This window comes from Anticarsia gemmatalis, chromosome 4, assembly GCF_050436995.1.
Source record: "Anticarsia gemmatalis isolate Benzon Research Colony breed Stoneville strain chromosome 4, ilAntGemm2 primary, whole genome shotgun sequence".
Taxonomy (NCBI): domain Eukaryota; kingdom Metazoa; phylum Arthropoda; class Insecta; order Lepidoptera; family Erebidae; genus Anticarsia; species Anticarsia gemmatalis.
Window position 1 is genome coordinate 11098728 of NC_134748.1, and position 21870 is coordinate 11120597.

Consider the following 21870-nt stretch of genomic DNA (forward strand, 5'->3'; position numbering starts at 1 on the left):
GGTAATAAGCAATAGAAATACTTATAATAATCTCTAGTATGAGGACCAAGGGTTTTGTTCTGATAGTAAGCTCTTGGTAGACAATGTTAGAAGTAAGAAAATGAAAAATTTACTTATTAGTACTTAAATAAGATTTTTATTTATTTTGTAGCTGAGTATATGGGATCCGGTCGTCCCTCTCTTCTTTTTGTTTTATTTGGTGGCGATTCTAGTTTTATTCCAATTCCGCCAATGACACAGTATGAAACAAAGTAAATAAAAATATTTTTTCGACCACTTAGCAACCAACAACAGATTGCGTCACTTTCGTTTTTTTTCATTCATATTTGACATATATATTATTGTTGACAGTAGAATAAAAAAAAATATTTGGTGCTTAAAGATTTTTAGCAAATTTTATCTATTTTCACAACCCTAGAAACAAATCGTCGTGACCAAATTGGCCGACCAAGTTCCCTTTCAATAAAATAACTTGGACAGAGAAATCGTAATATAATAAGGTCCCTCACACTACGTATGCGGTCTATAGATACAGATTAAGCAACCGACCGCACTATACGTGACCGCGCCCGCATTCAAATATTTTTGCCTTATTTCTTTGATCTCAACATTATTTGGACGCAAGCCCTTTGTTTTGGATACTCTAGTACCTTATTAGATGAGAAAACTGGTTTGTTACGTGCAACTATGCCTGTATAAGTGCGTGAGTTGTCATGAAAGAAACCGCAGCTATTTTAGTTCTATGAGTCAGTGATATGACTAAGGATTGGAGAATGTCGTAGTTGAATTTATTGTGGGAATTGGTATAATGATTATTTCCACGAAAAATATGAATGTTATTTTATATTCATTTAATTAAAAAGCCGTTAAATCAATACCGATCGGGTATTATAGTGAGAGTGAATAGTATTTAAAAAAATAAACATACAACAATAAAGATATCATGTAAAGTTTGATTGTACATCCATTTTTATCCTTTGGGAAATTGATCTCTCTCCAATAGTTTGTTCTATAACTGGTTGCTTGCACGCGCTTAGTAGTTATTTATAGATAAACCTTTGCACAGGTAAAAATATAGTGCGAGAAATGTAAATAGAAAATAACGGTCATCTTTTACAAACAATTGTTTCTTAATACAATCTGCAACCCTTTTAATATGTACGATCAACAATGTATTTAATTGTAAAAATGTGCATATTAAATAGGTTAAAAACCTCATTATTCTAAAACAAGTTTAGCAGTTATTGTATAGGGGTGTTTCAACTCAAATTAATTCATTCATCAAGCTATAAGTGAGTTCATTGTTATGTAAATGTACTGAACACATTGTAAAACTTAGTTCAGTTGTTGTCATGAAATATGAGACAACTTGGGAGTCGTATGGTTTTATTGTTGATTACCGATTCCATTCATTTTACAAAGCCTCTCTGGGTTGAGAAACGAATGAAGGAATAGCCCACGTTTTTTTAGATACGAACTGTTTAAAACAGCAGTTTCCGTTCGAAATGAACAAATTCATGTCCAATTTAGAACTTAAGGCTGTAACGAAACTCTTGCAAAAATCCATTGGACTGGTTTAAGACAAAAAAAAAGTAAAAAGCAGCAAGGAACCGCCACGCTATTACCTAAATAGTTGTGGTTCGAAATTCAAAGAAGAATTTATCTGTTTCATAATTAATGGATAGATCCAGGAAAACCAGTGCTACAAAGAAACTTTACTTACGGTATAAAAACTTCAAAATTAAGTTAATCAACACTGACCTAAAGGTGGGTAAGTCAGTCGTATCTTTTACGAACGAAATATGACAATAGGTCATAATATCGAATGTCAAAACGCAACTGTAGGTAGATAACACATCAACAATAACACTTAACGAAGTGACAAGTGATTACGTTACTATAACTGTTATCAAGACCACGTTATTTCGTGAGCACAAAGTATTTCTATAAAGGTTTCAACTACATGCTGGTATTTCAAGGAACGTTTGGTTAAGTAAACTTTGTTCTACACGCGATCTCAACTATTCACTACTTGAATGTTCCACTTTTATGTGTTCTAACTTAAGTAACACGTTACTGATTTTTTTTACGTTTTAATAGCTAGTTTGTTTTGTACTTCATTAGAATACAGTGTAATTTTAGTAATCAATTGATCTTAATTTTAATACAAAATTGGAGTTATTTATATTCAAAAATGTATTTCTATATACTTCAGGGAGAATGCAGCCGCGATATATTAATCTGAATTGATGACACACACCACAGAACACCAAAAATAAATATCGAAATTAATTGAATATATCACGCCTTAACGATTTTCACACGTGCAAATGATATCGAAAACCAATTAAAACGCATAACTGCCACTTCGTTAATTGACCTAGGGGGAGCTTGAGTACTGTATCTAGATCTGTGCGCGTACATGTCTGTTCAGACACAGGTGGTGCCCCGTAGGGAGCCGACTGGCCTTTGCCATTTACGTGGGGCGTTTTTATTCTAGTCTGCATTACGTACACCTACGTAAGTTACGTTATACGAATGGTACGTGTATTTTCAATTTTGCCATATAAATTTTCAATCAGTTCCAAATTATACTCACGGAATTATGTTGCAGATGAGTCACTGCAAGTTGGACTCGACGCGCCAATAATGAATTTGCCGTTCGGCCTAATTAATATTACACTTCGTGCAACACTTTATTCGAAATTTAATTTAAAATTGAAGCTGCTTTCGATATTGAACTGAACCCAGTCAAGGTTTGCGTAGCCGTGAAGTTATATCGTCGTTACTTTAACTTTATTGTATATAAAGATATTATTATCAACATTACTAACATCGCTCGTGTTCTCCGTACGGTACATAGAGTTCCACGAACGTATCATCTAACTGCGTATATTACGAACATCAGCTAATATCAAACGATAGTTTCCACATTGCCAGCGCTAATGCGTCAGCACTAAGGTCGAATGTAGGCTTTTATAGCCGTTATTTAAGGCGCTTCGTGCTTCACGACCACAATATTCATCGCTGTGGATTAAATAACTGGCACTTATATTATTTTATAGTTCGTGCCGTAGTTATGCGGGTAAAACAATAAAATTGGAATCTGTATTTCTGAGTAATCTTCGCAGCAATTTATCATTTATTTGATTGCATTATAAGTTTAAGTTCTTCGGGGAATAAGCGGGCCAGACTAATTTGGCCCTAAAATTCATGTGCTGGCCACATTTTCAACTTTAGTTTCAATACGGAGCGGGTCCATCGCAAATTACAATTCGTTGAAATTCAACTCGTAACGTTGAAGTTGTAATGTAGTTTTGCCGCAACAAGTGTGCGGAGCGTACTGGGCTCGTGTCCTAATTTTGATAATGGCCACGAGGGGCATGCTGGAGATAAGCGAGATAACGGACGCGACGGTCGCTGCGGCCCTGCGGCTCATCGCACCGGCCCTGCGGCCCTGCTCTAGTGTGAGTAGGACGTTTGAAACCACCCTTTTGCGTGGGCGGCCGCCGACCTGTCACGCGCCTTACGCGCTGGGAATTTCAGAACATCGTATGCAAATGTGTTACATATTGTCACTACGCAATGTCAAGTTTGCCTTCCAGGCTTTGTTAGACGCCTTCAAATTAAGTTTAGATTTATTTTGCAGATAATTCTTTTTAGGTTTACAAAAACATACTTTTTATATCTACATTTCATTCTTGTGGTTCTCGAATTTCCTTGACCAGCCAGTACAGTTACGTGATCACGGAGCTGTTGCAGAGCGACCTGCACAAGATCATCGTATCGCCGCAACATCTATCTGCCGACCACATCAAAGTCTTCCTCTATCAAATACTAAGAGGTGAGTCAACCATTTCATAGATTTACTTTATTTACCTAGTTTAGTCATCTAACTGTTTTATGACGCAGTATTTGCGTTGAAGTGCCTGCTTGCCCTGTTGTTGTTGTATTTTAAGCGGAACTGAGTTTTCTCAAAACTAACAATAATTTATTGTTCTACATAACTTTTCATTTGGCAGTAGTTTCATAAACCTTACATCTTTCCGACCCCATTCGAGAATACCCCACGTCATAATTATTATGAGACAGTCAGGGAAATACGTTGATAGGATACAGAAAATGCGTTTATACAAATAACAATAATATCATACATTTCGATACTAAAAGCGAAAGCATTTCACTTACAATTCGTCACAATCGATAGATCTATAACTAACATTATAACCAGTCACAATTTGCCTTAAAATTCCGCTACGAATATTCCGCGTTCATTAAAGTTCAGTCAGCCTAGAGACATCATTAGTCGGCAACACTGAAACGATTCACGCCCGAAATTAATCATAATCTATCTGCCTATCGTTTGAGAGATTCAAAATAGCGTGTTTAAGTTCAATAATTGAGTGATTCCGTTTTAAATTGTATTGAACGACAACCGTTTACATTTTAAAGTAAAAGTAATTTAATAAATGTATCAGTTTCGGCGGTTTTTGATAGATATTGACTGCAAATTGATTAAATACAAAGCTGTTCAAGGTCTTCAATGTCGTCTAATAGTATTATTTTTCGATAGAAGCAAGCCCCACGCATAACAAAATTACAAACTAATGTCACCAAAATCCTGGACTCGCTAATGACAACAGAAATTGCATGCTAAAATTATCTGTAATTTCGCTCTCGATATTTGACAAATTATGAATAAAGAGCCCTTCTTGCATAAAATTTGATAAACGATCAAACTTTTATGATAATTTTGAATCTGTTCAGCGACATCGTTGTGATGAGGAAAATTCGCTTTCATTTGGGTGATAACTCACCTACGAACATCCATATTCAATGGCGGGTAATTCATTGCTTGCTTTACAACGGTAAAGGACCGCGTCATGAGGAAACGAACATCTCTAAATCTATAGAACTTATATAGGAAAGAAATGTGGTTTCACACGGTTTCCGTTTGCTCTTCAAATACATAGAATAGTTAGAAGTAACATCTCTTCAAAAATTACCTTCTTTTAGACTTTCTTAAAGGCCATTGTACCTAGGGTGTGTACTGAAATTCGATGGCACTATGATATGAAGATTAGATAGAAGGTAGAACAAATGTCGGTGTTATTTACTTGCCGTCACCAAAATAGTTAGAAGTAAGGCTAGGGGATGATGATGATGATCTACTGCATCGGGATATGTGTTAGAAACTTACTCGGACAATTCATAGTGTGATTTTCAAATACTAGTTACAAGTCTCATTGTACTATGTGTCTGTTAGTGTGCCCGTAAGACAAGTCGTCTGACTTTGTAAAAAAGCCTTTTAAGATAAACAGTTAGTTCCAAGAACAAAACCTCGGGTTGCAACCAGAAACAAGATAAAAAAAAATGTATTTAAGTAATAATATGTCGTTACAAAACAGAAATGTAAAATTCACGTAAATTTCCCTCGCGTTACTTACTTTACGGCCCGCATCACGTATACAACGAATATATTTCCTTTTATAGTCTTTTGTAATAATGGTGGCGAAAGGGTGTACAGTCCAAATGGACCATTCCGAAGGGTTGCGGCACATAGCGACCTTGCCACCGACTTTCATCCGTTAGGCCGCTTTCAGAATGTAATGGATTATATTGATCTATTGCGTACTTAGAAAAACCGTATACATAAAATAAATAAAAAGACAGCAATCCGACTTGCAGTTAATTCTTCTTTGTTTTAAATCCTAGGGGAAACCGTATCTCTAATGGATGTGGTCTTATTTCATAAAAAACTTGAACAAAAGAGAAAGATTATCTGATAGTGCATATTAATACTAGCCACGTATTAGTGCAAAACTCAGTATCTTGAATGAAATAAAAACATTTAAGTAGTTTCTAATGTCCATGGAAATATTGCCCATTTAAACTGTACAGAGTTTATGCATTGTATTGCTATCGATGTTTCCAAAAAATGTCGCTATAGCTATTTATATATATCTTATCAATAGCCTTCACAATTAACCGTTGTCTACTCGCGACTTCAAGTTATCGAAGTATCTATATGTTAGAACAGAAAAACTATTTCTGTACAACATTTCTTCATGACCTGTTCAGGTTTGCGTAAAATAGTAACTTGCATGAACATTAAATGTGAATTTTAGCATTCGGACGACAAAGGCTTTAAACATTTCACTTGTACCCATATACAACAACCCTTATACTATCCAAGAGTTACTATACCAGCCGGAACATAGCAATAATATTCAGCTAGCTCCCGATTTGCTGAGGGTAGGCTTTCATTGTCTCATGGTTCATTAATATGCGGACGTAACGGGTGAGCAACGTTAATGCTATCGTTATAACGAAGCTGCGTTATAACGTTATAGCAGATGCGTTTCACGTTTATTGCGCTTGCTTTTTTAGGGTGAACTTTGCAGGCTGCGGTAATTTATTTGTCTCGCGTTTGAGGGGACGCATTTTAAATAGTCTGTAATGTCTGGCATTGGTTTTAGTTTAAATTGTGTTGGATTTGTAAAATTGACGATAGTCTTTTGTTGTTGTTTAAATATTAATAGGCAATGTTTCACATAGTACGTTGACTAAACTACTGATCAGGTTATGCTAACACGATTATCTTTTGAAACTTTGAAGACAAGTTAGGGCTGAAAGCTAACGCAAGCCCGTTAAAACCCTAAACTACTTTACTCCTCTAACGAAACTTTAGATACGCAGTCAATAAACGTAGCGTTATTTTATAAAAGGTAACAAGGATTAAACTGTGGGTTGGGTAGTGGCATCCGTCCATGTAAGCCGGCTGCCAAGCGTACTGATTATCGCAATATCCCCCAGGACAGCGCGCTGTACCGGCCTATGGGCGCGCCGCTTCAGCACTGAATATTTATGTCCCGAAATGATGACGCACCAAAACAATACAGTAAAGAATTTTATGTACGTAAATGTCGCGTGAATCAGTTCGTGTTTGTATAATAAATAAACTGCATATAAGGTATCGATCCCGCCTGCCTGATGCTCAACGGATAAGCCGTCTCCGTCAGGGAAGAGATCGTAAAGCAGATACTACAAAATTGCGACTACGCTAAGCTTCAAATTTAAAATATTTCCAACTAGACGCGACTTTCAAGCGCCGCAAAATGCCAAAACGTGTAAAATATCACATGTTCACGGCTTTTCGACATGACATTAATAGTTGACGAGCTGGGTTTTTAACTGCGGAGTTAACTTGCGCCAACGCGCTCTATCTACATCGTTTTTACTCCGCAAGCCATCACTATTACGTGTATCGTTTCCTAGAAGGATGCTTTTATAAGATAAAAGTTGGTTTTATGATCGAATGGTTAATGCCAAGTTTAATGGATAGCTCTCTTCAAAGTACGAACTTTTCCCATTAGCACACGCCATTAACTATAAGTGTACGCTACACTTCTGTTCTTTGTTAATGCATAGTGTTCGATAAACAAACACCTTAGTACATCGATTTATATAAGTGAGTGAAATATGTTATGAACAAGTCCGAAGTCGGGCGGAGTGAGATCGTTTGCCCAGCGGCTTAGTAAACAGAGAGGTTGATTGCGGCCGAGCTCGGACTGTGCGCGCCGATAAATACAAGTTTAAAACAAACCGAGCTCTTGGCTCCTGCGAGAGCAGCGGGAGCTCGAGTCAGACAGCGGCGTGGAGCCGCGTCTCAGCCCGCACACGCCCACTTCCACCTGCCCTAAATCAATTAAAACTCCCAAGTGCTACCAACTTCCAGCTCCGGCGCGACGCGCCACAAAAACTAGCGCATTACCTTTCAAAAAGACACTTTATGACGACTAATTCCTTCTGCCATTAAGCTCACTTGAAACTTTTAAAACCTTTCACTATGTATGCTAATGTAATCCACTTTCGCAGATGAAAAGAATCGCCTCGCAGCCGTCGCGTCGTCTCCCGATTTCGTATTATTAATTTGTGCAATTATTCGTGCAGTGCCAAGAGATTTCCCGAGAGTGGAACGCGCGAAGGGAATCTAGAAAAATGCGGTCGTTAAGCCCCCACCGCCTCGGCTGGCGCGTTTAATTAAAAACTTTATAGTTGCACCGCCTTGATGGCTCTGCTCTAACTGAAATCACATAGACAACTGCGTCCCTGTACAGAGCGATACTAACATAAATACATACAAGTATCCGATTATAATATATCGTCATATTTAAATGCATCACGTGATATTTTCCACGGAAATGGTTACTAATATAGGTAGTGTGCGTGTCAGTGAATGCAGCCGGTGCGATTAGGGGTGACACGCGACTCGGATAGTTTTAATATTCTGCGCGCTCTTTTAGATTAAACTTACCCGTTGCTTTTGTCTCATTCCGTTTCCAACAAACCGGGCGAAGCGTTTTAATGAAACCTAACCTGCAAGTAACGAAGGAATGACTGAATGAAAAAAAGCGGATTGTGCACATTGTATTAACGCATAAACGTGAAGAGCTTTTTGTTTAAAAATATGTAAGTTTTTATGTGGAATAATGTAGTGCACGTGCAATATGTAGAAAATGTCACTAGTTTCAAAGAGTCGTTCGTCTAATACCAACATGGAGACGTCGGATTGTGCAGAATGCAGTTTGACTTATCCGTAACAAATGCTTAGTAAGTAGGTTGGGTGCATATTTGGCACGTCTTGGACATGACTGGGGCTGTGTTCATTGTGCGGTGTAAGGGCAGCCAGCTATGCTAATCGTCCGCCTGAGCCCTCGTCCGGCACTCGTCCCGCCCCATATTAATTATGTATGGATTGTGCTGCCATAGCGCGAGACTGCTCTGGGTTCAATAGTCTACGAATGCTACAATTACTAGGATTCTAAAGACCAGCTAAAATCCGCTTTGTTTTAAAAGACATTGAACCTTGCACACAATTTATTTAAGTGCCAGGAATTCCACTTCCATATTGAGTGATATATCGAGGCATGTACGAGTTTCGAAAATGACTCAGACTCACTTCAAATCGTTAACACGACTGGTACTCGACACCTAATTTTACGAGTGTCGAGGTATGCTAACGAGTTTTAAGGGTAGACTATACAGACCAGATCTTATCGAACTAGATTGCATTGGTTATATTATCATAGAATGAAAGATGCTTCCGAAAAATGTTTAATTAATTTTATTTACGCGTCTAAGGAAAGGGAGAGATAGTATCGCGAGCTTACCGTCTGTGCGGCCTCGCTGCGGCGTCGGAGGCGGCGGCAGTAACGAGCAGAATTATGGAAATGCGCCGCTCTTCGTTTGCCACGTTACAGACTAATATTATATATGCGAGAGCTTTTTCGTTCAGGAAATCACCTCCACGCACTCCCGTAACATAACCGGCGAAAGATTTGCTCTGATAAATAGCTATCTTCCGCTCTCACCGCCTTGAATGACTCTTCTAAAGAATAAATTTAAAAATTCAATCACGCCGGCTGACCATTCGCTTGCCCGCGGAAAATGTTGAATAGAATTCTATATTTTGCTGAGAAAGTCACGTTTAGACTGATGTCTCAGCAAAATTGGATTTTGAGACATTTCTGAAAATAATTGCGTCAATAAAGGAGCGAAAATAATGTATTGATAGAACACAAGCGGCAAAGCGAGGGGTGTCGACGCCGGTCGGCGGAAAAACCCCTAAGTGGAAAGGCCTGGCGGTGTCTCCTTCGCTCTCACTAATGGAATTTTCTTCAGGACGTCTTGTCGCCATCTGCGAAATAAGCCAACCTTGTATGTACATTATACGTATACACACGATTTAGAAAATTATAATTTCGTTGCGCGATTGCACACTACAAATATATTTATGAATATTTCCAAATAATGTTGATATGTGTATAGGCTTTGTGTCCCAGGATGCGCACGACACGTATAATCTCCGAGTACATGTTTCCGTAAATCCTACTGTGTCAGTTTCATGATCCGTATAATTCGTGGGTGGACAGCTAAATGGCTACACTGACATAATTGTGGTGCTCATCCTTGACAAACACGCATAATCTTTTCCCGGTATATCCGTGAATACACCGCGTAAACCCCTCCGGCGACGGTTACAAGATATTTCTTTATCTACTTGATGCAGTTATACTGTGATTTATTCCAATAACTATTCTTAGTAGTTTGCGTCGTGGAAGCTTACTTTATCGTACTGACTGAAAGATAACCTAAGCGGTTCAGCATCGGAATGTTTTATTTATTCGACTTAGAAATAGCCGTACTATTGACATTAACATTTCTGTTTGATACCAGCCTTTTAATTTTGGATTGCGTCACCTTTTGTGATAAATAACGAGGCTTGATAAAAGGAGATACATAATTGAATTCGGCTTTGTAATTGATAGTATATTGATGAAGCACTTCAATGATCGGTCGGTAACGGTGCCGGTACAGTTCTGTGGAGCGTTAATTGTGAAAGCTTGATCTGGCTACGCCACCGACCGGGAGCGTGAGATCGGGACTCACGCGCATACTAACTCTTGTTTGTTCAACGTCACTGCGCGTGAACAAACATTGCGGTGTGGAGCGATATACTGTTACTATTGTGGGCATCTCCGGGAGCGTTGATTGCTGCTCTAAGCATTAGCAACGCTGTTCTAAAATCGAAGCCGTTAACTCCATATTTACGGGAATCTTTCAATCCGTCGGTAAAGCTCTTTTATAAAACATTACCGTCACATTTCATAGTTGCGGTAAAAGCCAGTTAAAGAACTGTGGGGAACGAAAGTATAGACGTAATGTGGCTGGAGGTGGTTAGAAACTTTGATTGGATGCTATTACGGGGTCACAATTAAAGTGTAATGGCTAGCCAGTGGTTGTCAGTGCATTGTCCTCGTTGACTTGAATGCTAGGAGTCAGGACTACGGCGGGCGTCGCGGTCGGATGCGCGCGCGCACGCGGACGACGACCCGCCAAGAAATGGACCTGACGCTCAATAAACAACATTTACGCGCCACTTTTCTCGCCCCTTACATTATTGCTGCTTTGTTCAGAGGTTTTTATGCCTCCTGCGAGGTTGTATAATGAAAATTTTGTGGCGAGCTCGTCTATATGTGCGTAAATTATATATTGTGACTTATGATAGCTAGTTTTGTTCCGGTTCGCTGCTAACATAATGCATCTCCTGCAAATATTTTTTGCGATGCTATCATTACAGCAGTAATGTAAGTCTTTATACACCGTTAACTCGTGAACATTAATGAGTTCAAAGTGTTTCGTCACGTTCCGTACGTAGTGTGCCTCGGAGGTTATTCGTAATGTACAATATGTGTCTCAGTTTTATAATAATTGTTTGAGTATTTTGCTGAGTTAGATGGCTCATTTAGAGCAGGTAGGCGTTGCGTTGTTTTATCATAAAACTCGGTTGCGTGTTGGTGAAAACTGCGGTACACCCGTTGGGAAATTAAACTCGTCGCGAGGCGGTGAGGTGTCGTTAATTTGTTTTGGCGTCACAGACAGCGCCGGGGGCGTTGCTAGCTTGCCGCGTAATGCTCAAGTGCCTGTAGGTCTCTCAGAAATCGTCCAAATGTAATGAGAACCTGCGTTTTGGTAATTTTGATTAAGATTAAATCTGAATTTACTTTCGAATGTTATTTCATTTGTCTCAGATGTTTTGAGCAAGTAATATACGTTTTGTGATTATGCCTCCGTGTCCTATTAAAACGGCTCAATCGTGTTGCCTTCTAGGATAAAAGTGTTACATTTCGAGGTGACTACTTAGCGTTTGTAGCCATAGGTTGGAAGGGTGACGTGTCACGGTAAAGCGTCGTTAGTTAGAGCCAGTAGCAAAAGGCGGGTGATGTTGTTCTAATGAGATGTTGCTTTATACATAGCATTCGTAACTGTCGTATTATGTGTTTCTCTTTTGAGTTGTGGGGTTTCCTGGAGATATGTCTTACTACAGCGATATTTATACCAACATGAATACGTAAAAAAATAATTTCAAATACGTTGTACAAATCACACAAAAGAAAGGATTTTTAAAATTGTATGAAAAATAACATCACGCACTACAGATTTATCTCAGTTAGGTAACTTAATTCGACAAATCATTTTAATTATTCTACAGGCAAGATGTAGGTATATTATTAAACTTATGGAGAAGTAAGAACTGCGAGATTTTCAAAAATATTAATTCAAACAAGCCAACTTATGAAAGATTAACATTTTAAGCGGAATAATTAAATATTACTTACTCTCTACTCCTGTACCATACCTAAATTTTATTTTAAACAAATCCTAGAATGTAAAAGGTTGGTTCGTTAATGTTTTTGTTGATTGGCTAGTGCTGGGCGGATAGCGGAAAATTTGCCAGTTCCAACGGTAATCCGTCGTTCAGTTTTATTTCAATTTATTTATTCCTCTTTTTGAATACGTGTGTGAATTACGAATTTCGTGTGATCATTTCATGCTCTCTGTGAACCTGACGATATAAATTTTACTCAAAAATGAACGATAGTTTTGAGCGTTTTTGCTTTTGGATATTTTACGTTACATATTTTATTACTCGCATATAGATAAGCCTTAATGTGAATTTTGCTTTGAGATAACATTATGAAATTCAGCCGTGTCATTATTATGACAACAATTTTATAAATGTATTTTAAGGTTATAGATTTCATATGACACACAACTATTCACCTAGACTTCCACTATTCCATACTACAATGATGGTAAAATATGAATTGGACTTGGTGTACCTAGTATTCAAATACCATTAGAAAATATCTCCAATCTGTATGTTATGCTTTCATCGTTGATAGGAGAACTAATGAAGAAACAAAAGATAGACTTTCCTTAACACCAAATTTATGTACCACAATCAAAAGCTTACTCACCTAAAATAAAGACACATTAAACTGACTATTCTATGAACAATTACACAACCTACCTATCACAACACCATGACCACACCATGACTGACCTCAGTCATTCAATTATGACGTATCGCTCCGAGGACCTTATGTTGCCTGACACCAGTAACCGAATCAACGGTGGCTTTACTGCCTATCTGGGTCGATAGGCCAACCTAACTATAGTATAGGAACATTTTTATGTGCCCTTGTTACCTCGTTTACCCGATTTCTTTACGATACTTTAGTTTTAAATGCCCGGTCTTATTTACTGGTCATCTAGATATGGAGTTATTTAGTAGGAAAGTAGAGATTGAAATGGTGATCATTAGATTAATAATACATATACATATACAACATATTTTAGGAGTATTTTATGCTTAACTTATATTACAAGCCTTTTTTCAATTTTGCTTCTCCTATTGTGTGGAATTTGTATCTAATCTGTGACCTTCTAGTAAAAGTCTCATATCATAGTTCCACTTAAATAAACACAACTTAAATACTAAGAAGTTTTTTGAAGATTTTTCTGTACTTTCTCTGCTACTCTAAAACATATAATGTTCATAACTTTAAACTTTCGTATGATTAATATATATAAGGATACGGGAATATACGCTGACACTTATACATTCCTAGGGTAAATGCGTGTTCACGTTAATTCCCGTTTCCTATTTTATATAAAACCTAATGTTATTTACAAATAAGAGCTCAAAATAATTGCCTCTAATCCAGGTCTGTTTCTGTTGCGAAACTGTTTCGATCAAACGCAGACGAGTGCGTAATGTATTTCTCGTCACGTGACAACGGACGGCACGGGCTCAGCCCTCGTTATAAAACGTGACCTGCCCACGCAGTACTCGCTGTTGGTAAAAGTATTGAACAGGTGGTAACTGCCACCCTGGGGATGTGAGAAGGCTTGAAGAGATTTCAAACTTGTGAAATCTTTGGCAGTAATATAAGCGCTAATATCTTTGCAAGTGATAAGCGCCCATTAACAGCCTTTCTATTTTGTGTATTTGTTGAGTTGTTTTTTAGTAGTAATATAATTTTGCTGGATTTTATTTGGTACTGACTGTTGCAGAAGCTAAGTAAATTGATGGTTGGGGTGGTTTGTTATTTTCAAATGTCTTTAAACCATACAAAGAAATGATCTTTGCCAGGACGCAATTAAAGAGCAGTATTTTATGGTATATTTTCTCTGGTCTATGGGAATAAACCGTGATTTTATGTATGTATTTTATGTTATAGTTAGACTATATCTACTCACATACATAGACATACATACATGAAATCACGCCTTCTTCTTATAGGGTTAGGCAGAGATCACAGAACGCCTCTCGGTACGATCCTTGCAAACTCACAACTATATCTATCTCTCTCGCAAAAAAACACTGAACGTACATTTCTGTCAGTAAATAATAACGTTGAAATGTGCGGCCTTGTTATATATTCTGTTTTAGCCATTTATCAAGTACATAGGGTCGGCTTCCATTCCAACCGCTCATCAGTTTTTTGAGTGATTGCTTCATAACCTCTTCTACGAAAGGGAATGATTGAGCGTTACAATTTCATATGTATTCAGTCGTACGTATAAATATGTCAGAAGTGTCTAGTAGTATATTAAGTAGTATACCTATTGCCTATTATCAATACTTTTTCCATTGTCTTCCTTACAGTATGTTTGTCTGATAAATCAATTATATGATCATATACAGTAGAAGATAAAAGTGTTTGTTAGGTTTTATATATCAGATACTTTAAGGTGCTAGACCTTAAGATCAAAGACCCAAAAATACGGGAGCGAGGCAAAGTCACTATAAACTCGAGTGAAACCGCGGGCTTAAGTTTGTCACAAATATATATTGTTTAAAGAAAAAATTAAAATGATGTTTAATCTCAGTATATGCATTATTCATCGGTTCAGTACAGTGTGCCCGCTGTGGGATCGCTTTATGACATTACATGGACGAAACCGCATTCAGGTTGCATACCAGCTTTACTATTCACAATGGTTTTCCTATTCCGTGTATAAAACTATACATAATACAGTATTATATGGATTCTGTGTATAGATATGACGACGTTATATGAAACTTTTAAATTAAAAATACGGTAGAACGGGGTTACTTTTGAATACAGGGGTTACTTTAAAATGGAAAGAAATAGGCATGTTAAAGGTCAGCACTCTATTTGAAATGCTATAATTATATTCATAACGATATTTAGTACCAAGAACCAGAAAACCGATCTCGTCGCTAGCTATTTATGCGAACAATTTACTTATTTCTATAATCAAATTCACCCCAAATTTTCCTAAAGTAACCCCATTCTACGGTAATAAATAAATTTGTTTATTTTGTCTTCACAAAAGTAAGCTTATGATATAACGTGTCTTTAAATAACTTAACAAATGAATTTATAGAGCAAGCTCTTTGGGAGAGATTGGAGTCCATACTACAATCAAATATCTATCTCAATATTGCCTGAGCAAAGCCAATACAAAACGAACCGTAAAGTACTTGCACAAAAACCTAGTTAATGAATTTACAAGCAAATGCGTATTTAATTATTCCAATTACAACTCACTTCCTAATCCCAGCCTAGACTAGTCTAGTCTAGACTGTGCCGGATTTCGTGTGCTAAAATAGCACTTATTAAAACCGACTTGAGGCAGCCAAAATGCGATTCTTAGCAGTTATGCTCTCAAGCCTTGAAACAGCTACAATACAATGAACAATAAATTCATTGATTCAACATCCGTATACATTTTCAATGATGTTTACAGTTTATATGAAGTTTATAATCGCCCGATGCATTTTAAATGATCGCCTCGCTCCGATTTGTGAAATGTTAATTTGTATTACGTATTAATTGACAGTTTCCAAGTGGTCGATTATTGGACTTGAATTGTGGTTCATTAATTTGTTTGACTGATGTTTTATTGATATTATTAAATTGTATATAATGTCGACAGACAATGCGAAGCAGTTTAGAACCGTACCGCAATTCTCTCCCATTATCGACTACTGAAAACCGGCCAGCTATAGAAAAAAAATTGTTTGCCTTGCGGTTCAGCGCCTCTAGCGGGCGTCGTAGAAACTATTTTGGCAGTGCATTTGAAATGTCAAACTCTCGATACTCGATGGTTCCAAATGTAGAGAATCGTGCTTCTGTAATGTCCGTATATTTTTGACTGGCCATATCGTGCATGTCATGCCTTACTTACACGTCCGTAGACAGATATTATGATAAAACATTGAAACAACATAATGTAACCAATATTCGTTCAACGAAAGTGATATACTTTCCATATTCACATGAATTCGTGTTTTATCAGTAGTAATTGTAGTTCAAGTATCCTATCATAACATCTACTCATGCCCATGAGAGATAGGTCTAGAATATGGGCTCCATATTGTCTAAAAGATTACCTAGATAGAAGAACTTAGGTCTTCACCGTTCCTATATTCGTAGCTATACACCTTGCCCTCGGCAAACCTTTTATGTTAATCAGATTAGTAGCTTTTATGTGAATGAAACCTTTACAAACACTCCTCTTTGTAAAATTAGACCAGTGAGGATTGAAGAGCTAATAGCATTGTAAAATAATAAAGTCGTTAGCAAACATTTATTATAATTCTCTTGAAAATTGATGAAAAACTCTATAACTGAGAAGTGGGGACGTTTTACTGCTACATAAAACTTTTATGCTGAGTATATTCGTAATATAATTTTCATAATATATTGATATAGAGGTAATGCTATATAGAGTAAGCTGGACTAGTACGGGTTGAGAAACTATATCACGTTTTAAATACTGTCCAGAATACGTTAACAGTCACTATAACCCTACTCCATTCTTCTAAGATTGGTTCACAAAACCTTGCTATAAGATCCTAAACGTTTCCAATGCAAAACAAACGTTAATGTAATTTACATTTTGTCTTTGATCAATCTGATTAAATTTCGTAATTTTCGTATTAGTTCTATCTATAATGTTTGTAAGTCACTGCGACACAAAACTATTTCTAGTGTCAACTATCTTTAAGAAAGTTTACGTATGTTGTATAGCACGATATACCTGTATGTAGTTAGTCAAAAATAAAACTAAAAATCCATCTCTTTCCAGGTCTGAAGTACTTGCACTCAGCCCGCATCCTCCACCGCGACATCAAGCCTGGCAACTTGCTGGTGAACAGCAACTGTGTGCTGAAGATCTGCGACTTCGGCCTAGCCAGGGTCGAGGAGCCAGACGCCAGTAAGAACATGACTCAGGAGGTCGTTACACAGTATTACAGGTAAGACTTGAAAATGTACAAAGGTCGTATGTATTTTATCTGGCTTTAGGAGTTTAGCCTTTATAGTATTGCAAAAGAGTTGAAAGTTCTTTAAAAGATTTGAGACTAGTATCTTAGTGAGGAATAGAGTAATGGAAGTTTTTTAATAGTGAAGAAGTGACTTGTTGATGACGTCATTCTGCTACTAACATGCTGTGCGTTATATTCTGTTGTTTGAAGCAAGCTCTGCTGTATATGTGTTGTTTTTGTTTCTTGCTCCAACTCCAATCTTGCTTCATACTTCATATACATCTTTGAAGATATACGTTTACATAAAATTCCATAATTTATTCAGCTTTCTCAACCTCTACGAATTTTTGGCGAACACGCTTACATTTTTCATTTAACTACAGCTGTAACCTGAGACGAGCAAGACTAACAAGCCCGGTGACTTTGGGCGCAGTCTCCTCTGTTCTTATTCATTCATATAGAAAGGTCACAACGAAGGCGATGCACATTAGCTGTGCCGACCACCTGTTCACAAACATTATTATTAGTTTGACGTGGGACGTCTTACCTCCATTAGTGAAATTTTAAATACCATAGTACCGAACACTGTCATTAGTACCCACTTATGAACCGACCGTGAACTATTTGAGACACACGAGGACAGGGTCACTTATACTGTCAAAATAACCTGATTCTTACTTCTCATGTTCGTCTTAACAAATAAATGTGTTGTTTAATTACCTCATCAAAAAACCCCAATTGTGTTAATGTAGAAATAAGTGTTTCTCAAGAAATCGTAGTTTCTCTATAGTAACTATCCGGTTAATTGTTCTACGAGTTCCCATTATCCGATATTGTACTTGTTAAACATTGTACAAACACAGGTAAAACCGAGAGCTAAGTTTTTTTAGCTTCGATTGCTAGCATCTAAAATTCCCAAAGCCGATTTGCACTATCGTAAATTGTTTACGACGATTACTCCGCTATCATTTCGGCGGAGTGTTCTGAAACGTGCGGTGAAGCGTTTCGCGGGTGTTGAATGAATAAAAAATTGAATGAATGAATGACCCGTGCACCGTTGACCGCAGTTTTGAAAGTAGGACACCGGCCCACCGCGTTTTGTGCCGAAACACGACTAGTGCCGCGGTTTCGCTAACAATTTGCCAAAATAGTTCGCATGCATATTAAGTAATGGTAGATGTTGGAGTCATGGCCGTCGCCCGTGTGATATTTTATATGAATCGGGCCATATTTTTTGTGAAATTCACATTACTATGCTCTTTGTTTTTGTATTCTGACGTGTGATTTTTCTCTGTAATACTTTAACGTTTTGTTTTTCATCAAGCGCGTCCATCAAACGAATTCACTTTGACATAATACGCAAATGAACATCGACCGAACTGAATGTATTCGGCTTGTCTCGTCCACGTTTGTTTTGATCAACATCACGGTGGCCGGGAGCCGATTAAATTTTAAATTGGATATTATGTTTTGCTTAGCTTTATTGAAAGCGCATAAAATATACGAAATGGTCTTGTTTACCCCAACTTGGTGTCGTAATCAGTTTATTATTCATGCACTTGTCGTGAAAACAGTTCTTTGTAGGTTCTTTTCTTATTAGCCTTATCATTTTGATGGTAGAATAAATATGGGTCTAGCGATTTCATAACATATCATGAGTATAAGTTCTCCTGGCTTTTAAATTGTTATTTTATATTACATTCTCATATTGCCGTCAATATTGCTGTCGGAATCTCTAAGCAGAAAGCAACGTTTCGAGGCTGCACCGGTTTAAATAAACCTTTGAGATTTTATTTCAACCATGGCATATAATTTTAGTTATTAGTAGAACGGCCATTCTGTGTTTAATTTCATATAGTTAGTAATTTTGATCTCAATAAGTTACTAATTGATTTTGCCTAATCCATAGAGAACTATTACCTAATCCAGAGAGAATATTAACATAATAGATGCGAATGATGTCAAACAGACTTCTTTTTTCTGACTCTTTTTTTTAAATATGTTTTTAATTTATCTTTACTTTGTTTAGCTAATCAAGAGTGTTTTTGTATTTCAGAGCGCCTGAGATCTTGATGGGCGCGAATCACTACACGGCGGCGGTAGATGTCTGGTCTGTCGGCTGTATATTCGGAGAACTACTCGGCAGAAGGATTCTGTTCCAAGCGCAGAGCCCTGTGCAGCAGGTAACATAATGTCATTGTAATTATCTATTTAAACAAACTAAAGAAAGTAGATTGCAAGTGGAAATCGCGCTTGATGTGATTGGTTTACTTTTTTATCATCGACTAGTTCTTCACCGGCGTACTTGCCTGCGTGGAACTTCATCGCCTTCGGGGAGAATTTCCAAAAATTCTCTCTTAGTGCTCCTCTACACTTCCTAAGGAATCTATACACCAAATTTCAACTTTCTTAGCTTTAACTCGCTCAGTAGTTTCGTTTGCGCGTTGTCCATTAGTCAGTCACTCACTAACGGAAGATGTTTTTTTATTGTTTAGAAAGGAAAAACAACCGTTTCTATTATAATAATTTTCACACTCTTGTATATTATATTTGTATTTTTAGCAAACCGTAAGTATATTTAGCATGGTTTTGTTTAAAATACGTTACCTGGTCTATAAAAAGATTCAAAACCGATGAATTTTTACTTATGTTAAATGTGTATGTGGTTTTATATTTGCCACGGTTTTATACAGTCGCTAAACTTAAATTTAGATACAACTTTTCGGCAAATCTAAATATGTATTTGGGTTCGGTATGAATATCTGGCTAGATTTAGAATTTTAGGCGATGTAAAGATAGAAACTTTTAGGCCTTTAATTGTATTTTCATATCAATGTTTTTATTGCATTTAGGATGCAAAACTAAGTATTTTTTTCATTGAAGGTGCACCTGCAAAAAAATATTTGTGACCGCTTGACTTGATACCTATTGCTATAATGGTTTATCATTCATCTTGAGGTTCAAAAGTTTTGCGATGCGGAAATACGAAACGATATTTTTGTTATACATTGTTGTTAAGTGTTGTTACACTTTGCAAGTTGGCTATAAACGTGTACTGTAGGAACTATGATATAAGGTTTAGTTTAGCATATGATGATGTATATATGACGTGTGTTCCAGTTGGAGTTGATCACAGAGCTGCTGGGCACGCCGTCGCTGGAGGACATGCGGCACGCGTGCGCGGGCGCGCGCGCTCACATGCTGCGGCGCGCGCCGCGCCCGCCCGCGCTCGCCGCGCTCTACACGCTGTCCGTGCAGGCCACACACGAGGCCGTGCATCTGCTCGCGCAGGTAATTACACATCTAGTCTTTTGTAGTTCCAGGTCTCTTTTCTAGGTATACGTGTTGCAATATTGATTTTGATAGCTCTAATCCAATGTAGGAGGTACGGTAGAAATTAAAATCTCAGTGTATCCGCTTGTTTAGTCCTAAGATTTTTCATCGTTAGATGCCTGAATAATATTTTTTTTTTAATAGAATTTAATTTAACTTTACGAAATTATTGCCTACGTTCCACTCGAATTTTGCTCAAAGATTATCTTTGTGTTTTTTTTGTTGTAACGTACCCAATAGTACACACTCAGCTGGATTCAAAAGCATAGTACCTACTAAAAATTAAATAGATCACAGATTATAATTTCACATTGCTATTCCAGATGCTAGTATTCGACCCGGCCAAGCGCATCTCGGTAGTGGACGCGCTGGCGCACCCGTACCTGGAGGAGGGGCGGCTGCGCTACCACTCGTGCATGTGCAAGTGTTGCTACAGCGCGCCGCCCGCCGCGCGCCACTACTCGCCCGACCTCGAGCCCGTGGCGCCGCACGCCTTCCACGACGGCTGGGAGCGCAAGCTCACCTCCGTGCACCAGGTCAAAGGTACACGCACACACACCATACACATACGTATACGGACACGTACACATCACAACGTGCACTTACCACATTTCGTTTGAGATTTGTTCTAGACAAAAGAATATTGAAGTGAGAAGTATTAAGAATTTAGTGTAACAGATTGTAACAATGATTGATAATTTCTACTTGGTCCCTTTAAAGTGCACTAGCGTATCTCTTATTCTTAACCCGTTTTGTGGTAAACGGACGAAAATAACAAAAAAAAATGAAGTGGTAGGTAATTTAGTATATAACACACATGACATATGATCCGCAGAGGAGATTCACAAGTTCATAGCGGAACAGCTGCAAACGTCGCGAGTGCCGCTGTGCATCAACCCGCAATCGGCGGCATTCAAGAGTTTCGCAAGGTAAGGCGCCGCCACCAACAACCAACTGCAACCAACCGCAACCAACCGACACTAGGTGATTTCTTTGCGATACGTAACCTAACACGCTCAGCTAATTAGCGACCACCCGCACCCATATGGGCCACGCCGACCTGTAACATCGACACGTGCAGACAACACTGTACCGATACTTCTCTCTTATTCATCATACGGTCCCAGTCTCAACGACACACCTATAAAACGTTGCTTCTACAATTCTATGCGATTTATTTGCGCTAGTAGTACTGCATTTTTTATTTAACATAGTAGAAGTTTTTGATTTATCTGAAACTCCAGTGTTGTCTCCACGGCTGGCGATATATTCAATAAAGATAATAAATCAGAGAAAGCAAACAGTCATCACAACTAGGTGTGGCACGGTGCGAGTTATGTTAGTGTGTGCATTAGCGTGTTGTCGACACCGTCGCGCCCGAGTACCGC

General features: G+C 37.9%; 1 protein-coding gene across 3 annotated transcripts in view; it reads left to right on the top strand.

Moving 5' to 3' along the window:
• The window catches only part of nmo (serine/threonine-protein kinase nemo), a 111975-nt gene that overhangs the window by 83079 nt on the left and 7026 nt on the right, over window positions 1–21870 (top strand). For 2 of the 3 annotated variants that reach the window (XM_076113779.1, XM_076113780.1), the window contains exons 4-9: window positions 3738–3844; window positions 16972–17140; window positions 19206–19332; window positions 20270–20440; window positions 20806–21025; window positions 21318–21411. In XM_076113779.1, coding sequence (XP_075969894.1) covers window positions 3738–3844; window positions 16972–17140; window positions 19206–19332; window positions 20270–20440; window positions 20806–21025; window positions 21318–21411 — 888 coding nt within the window. Of the gene's footprint in view, window positions 1–3737; window positions 3845–16971; window positions 17141–19205; window positions 19333–20269; window positions 20441–20805; window positions 21026–21317; window positions 21467–21870 lie in introns of all 3 variants that reach the window. The other variant, XR_012959460.1, reaches the window with a different exon arrangement.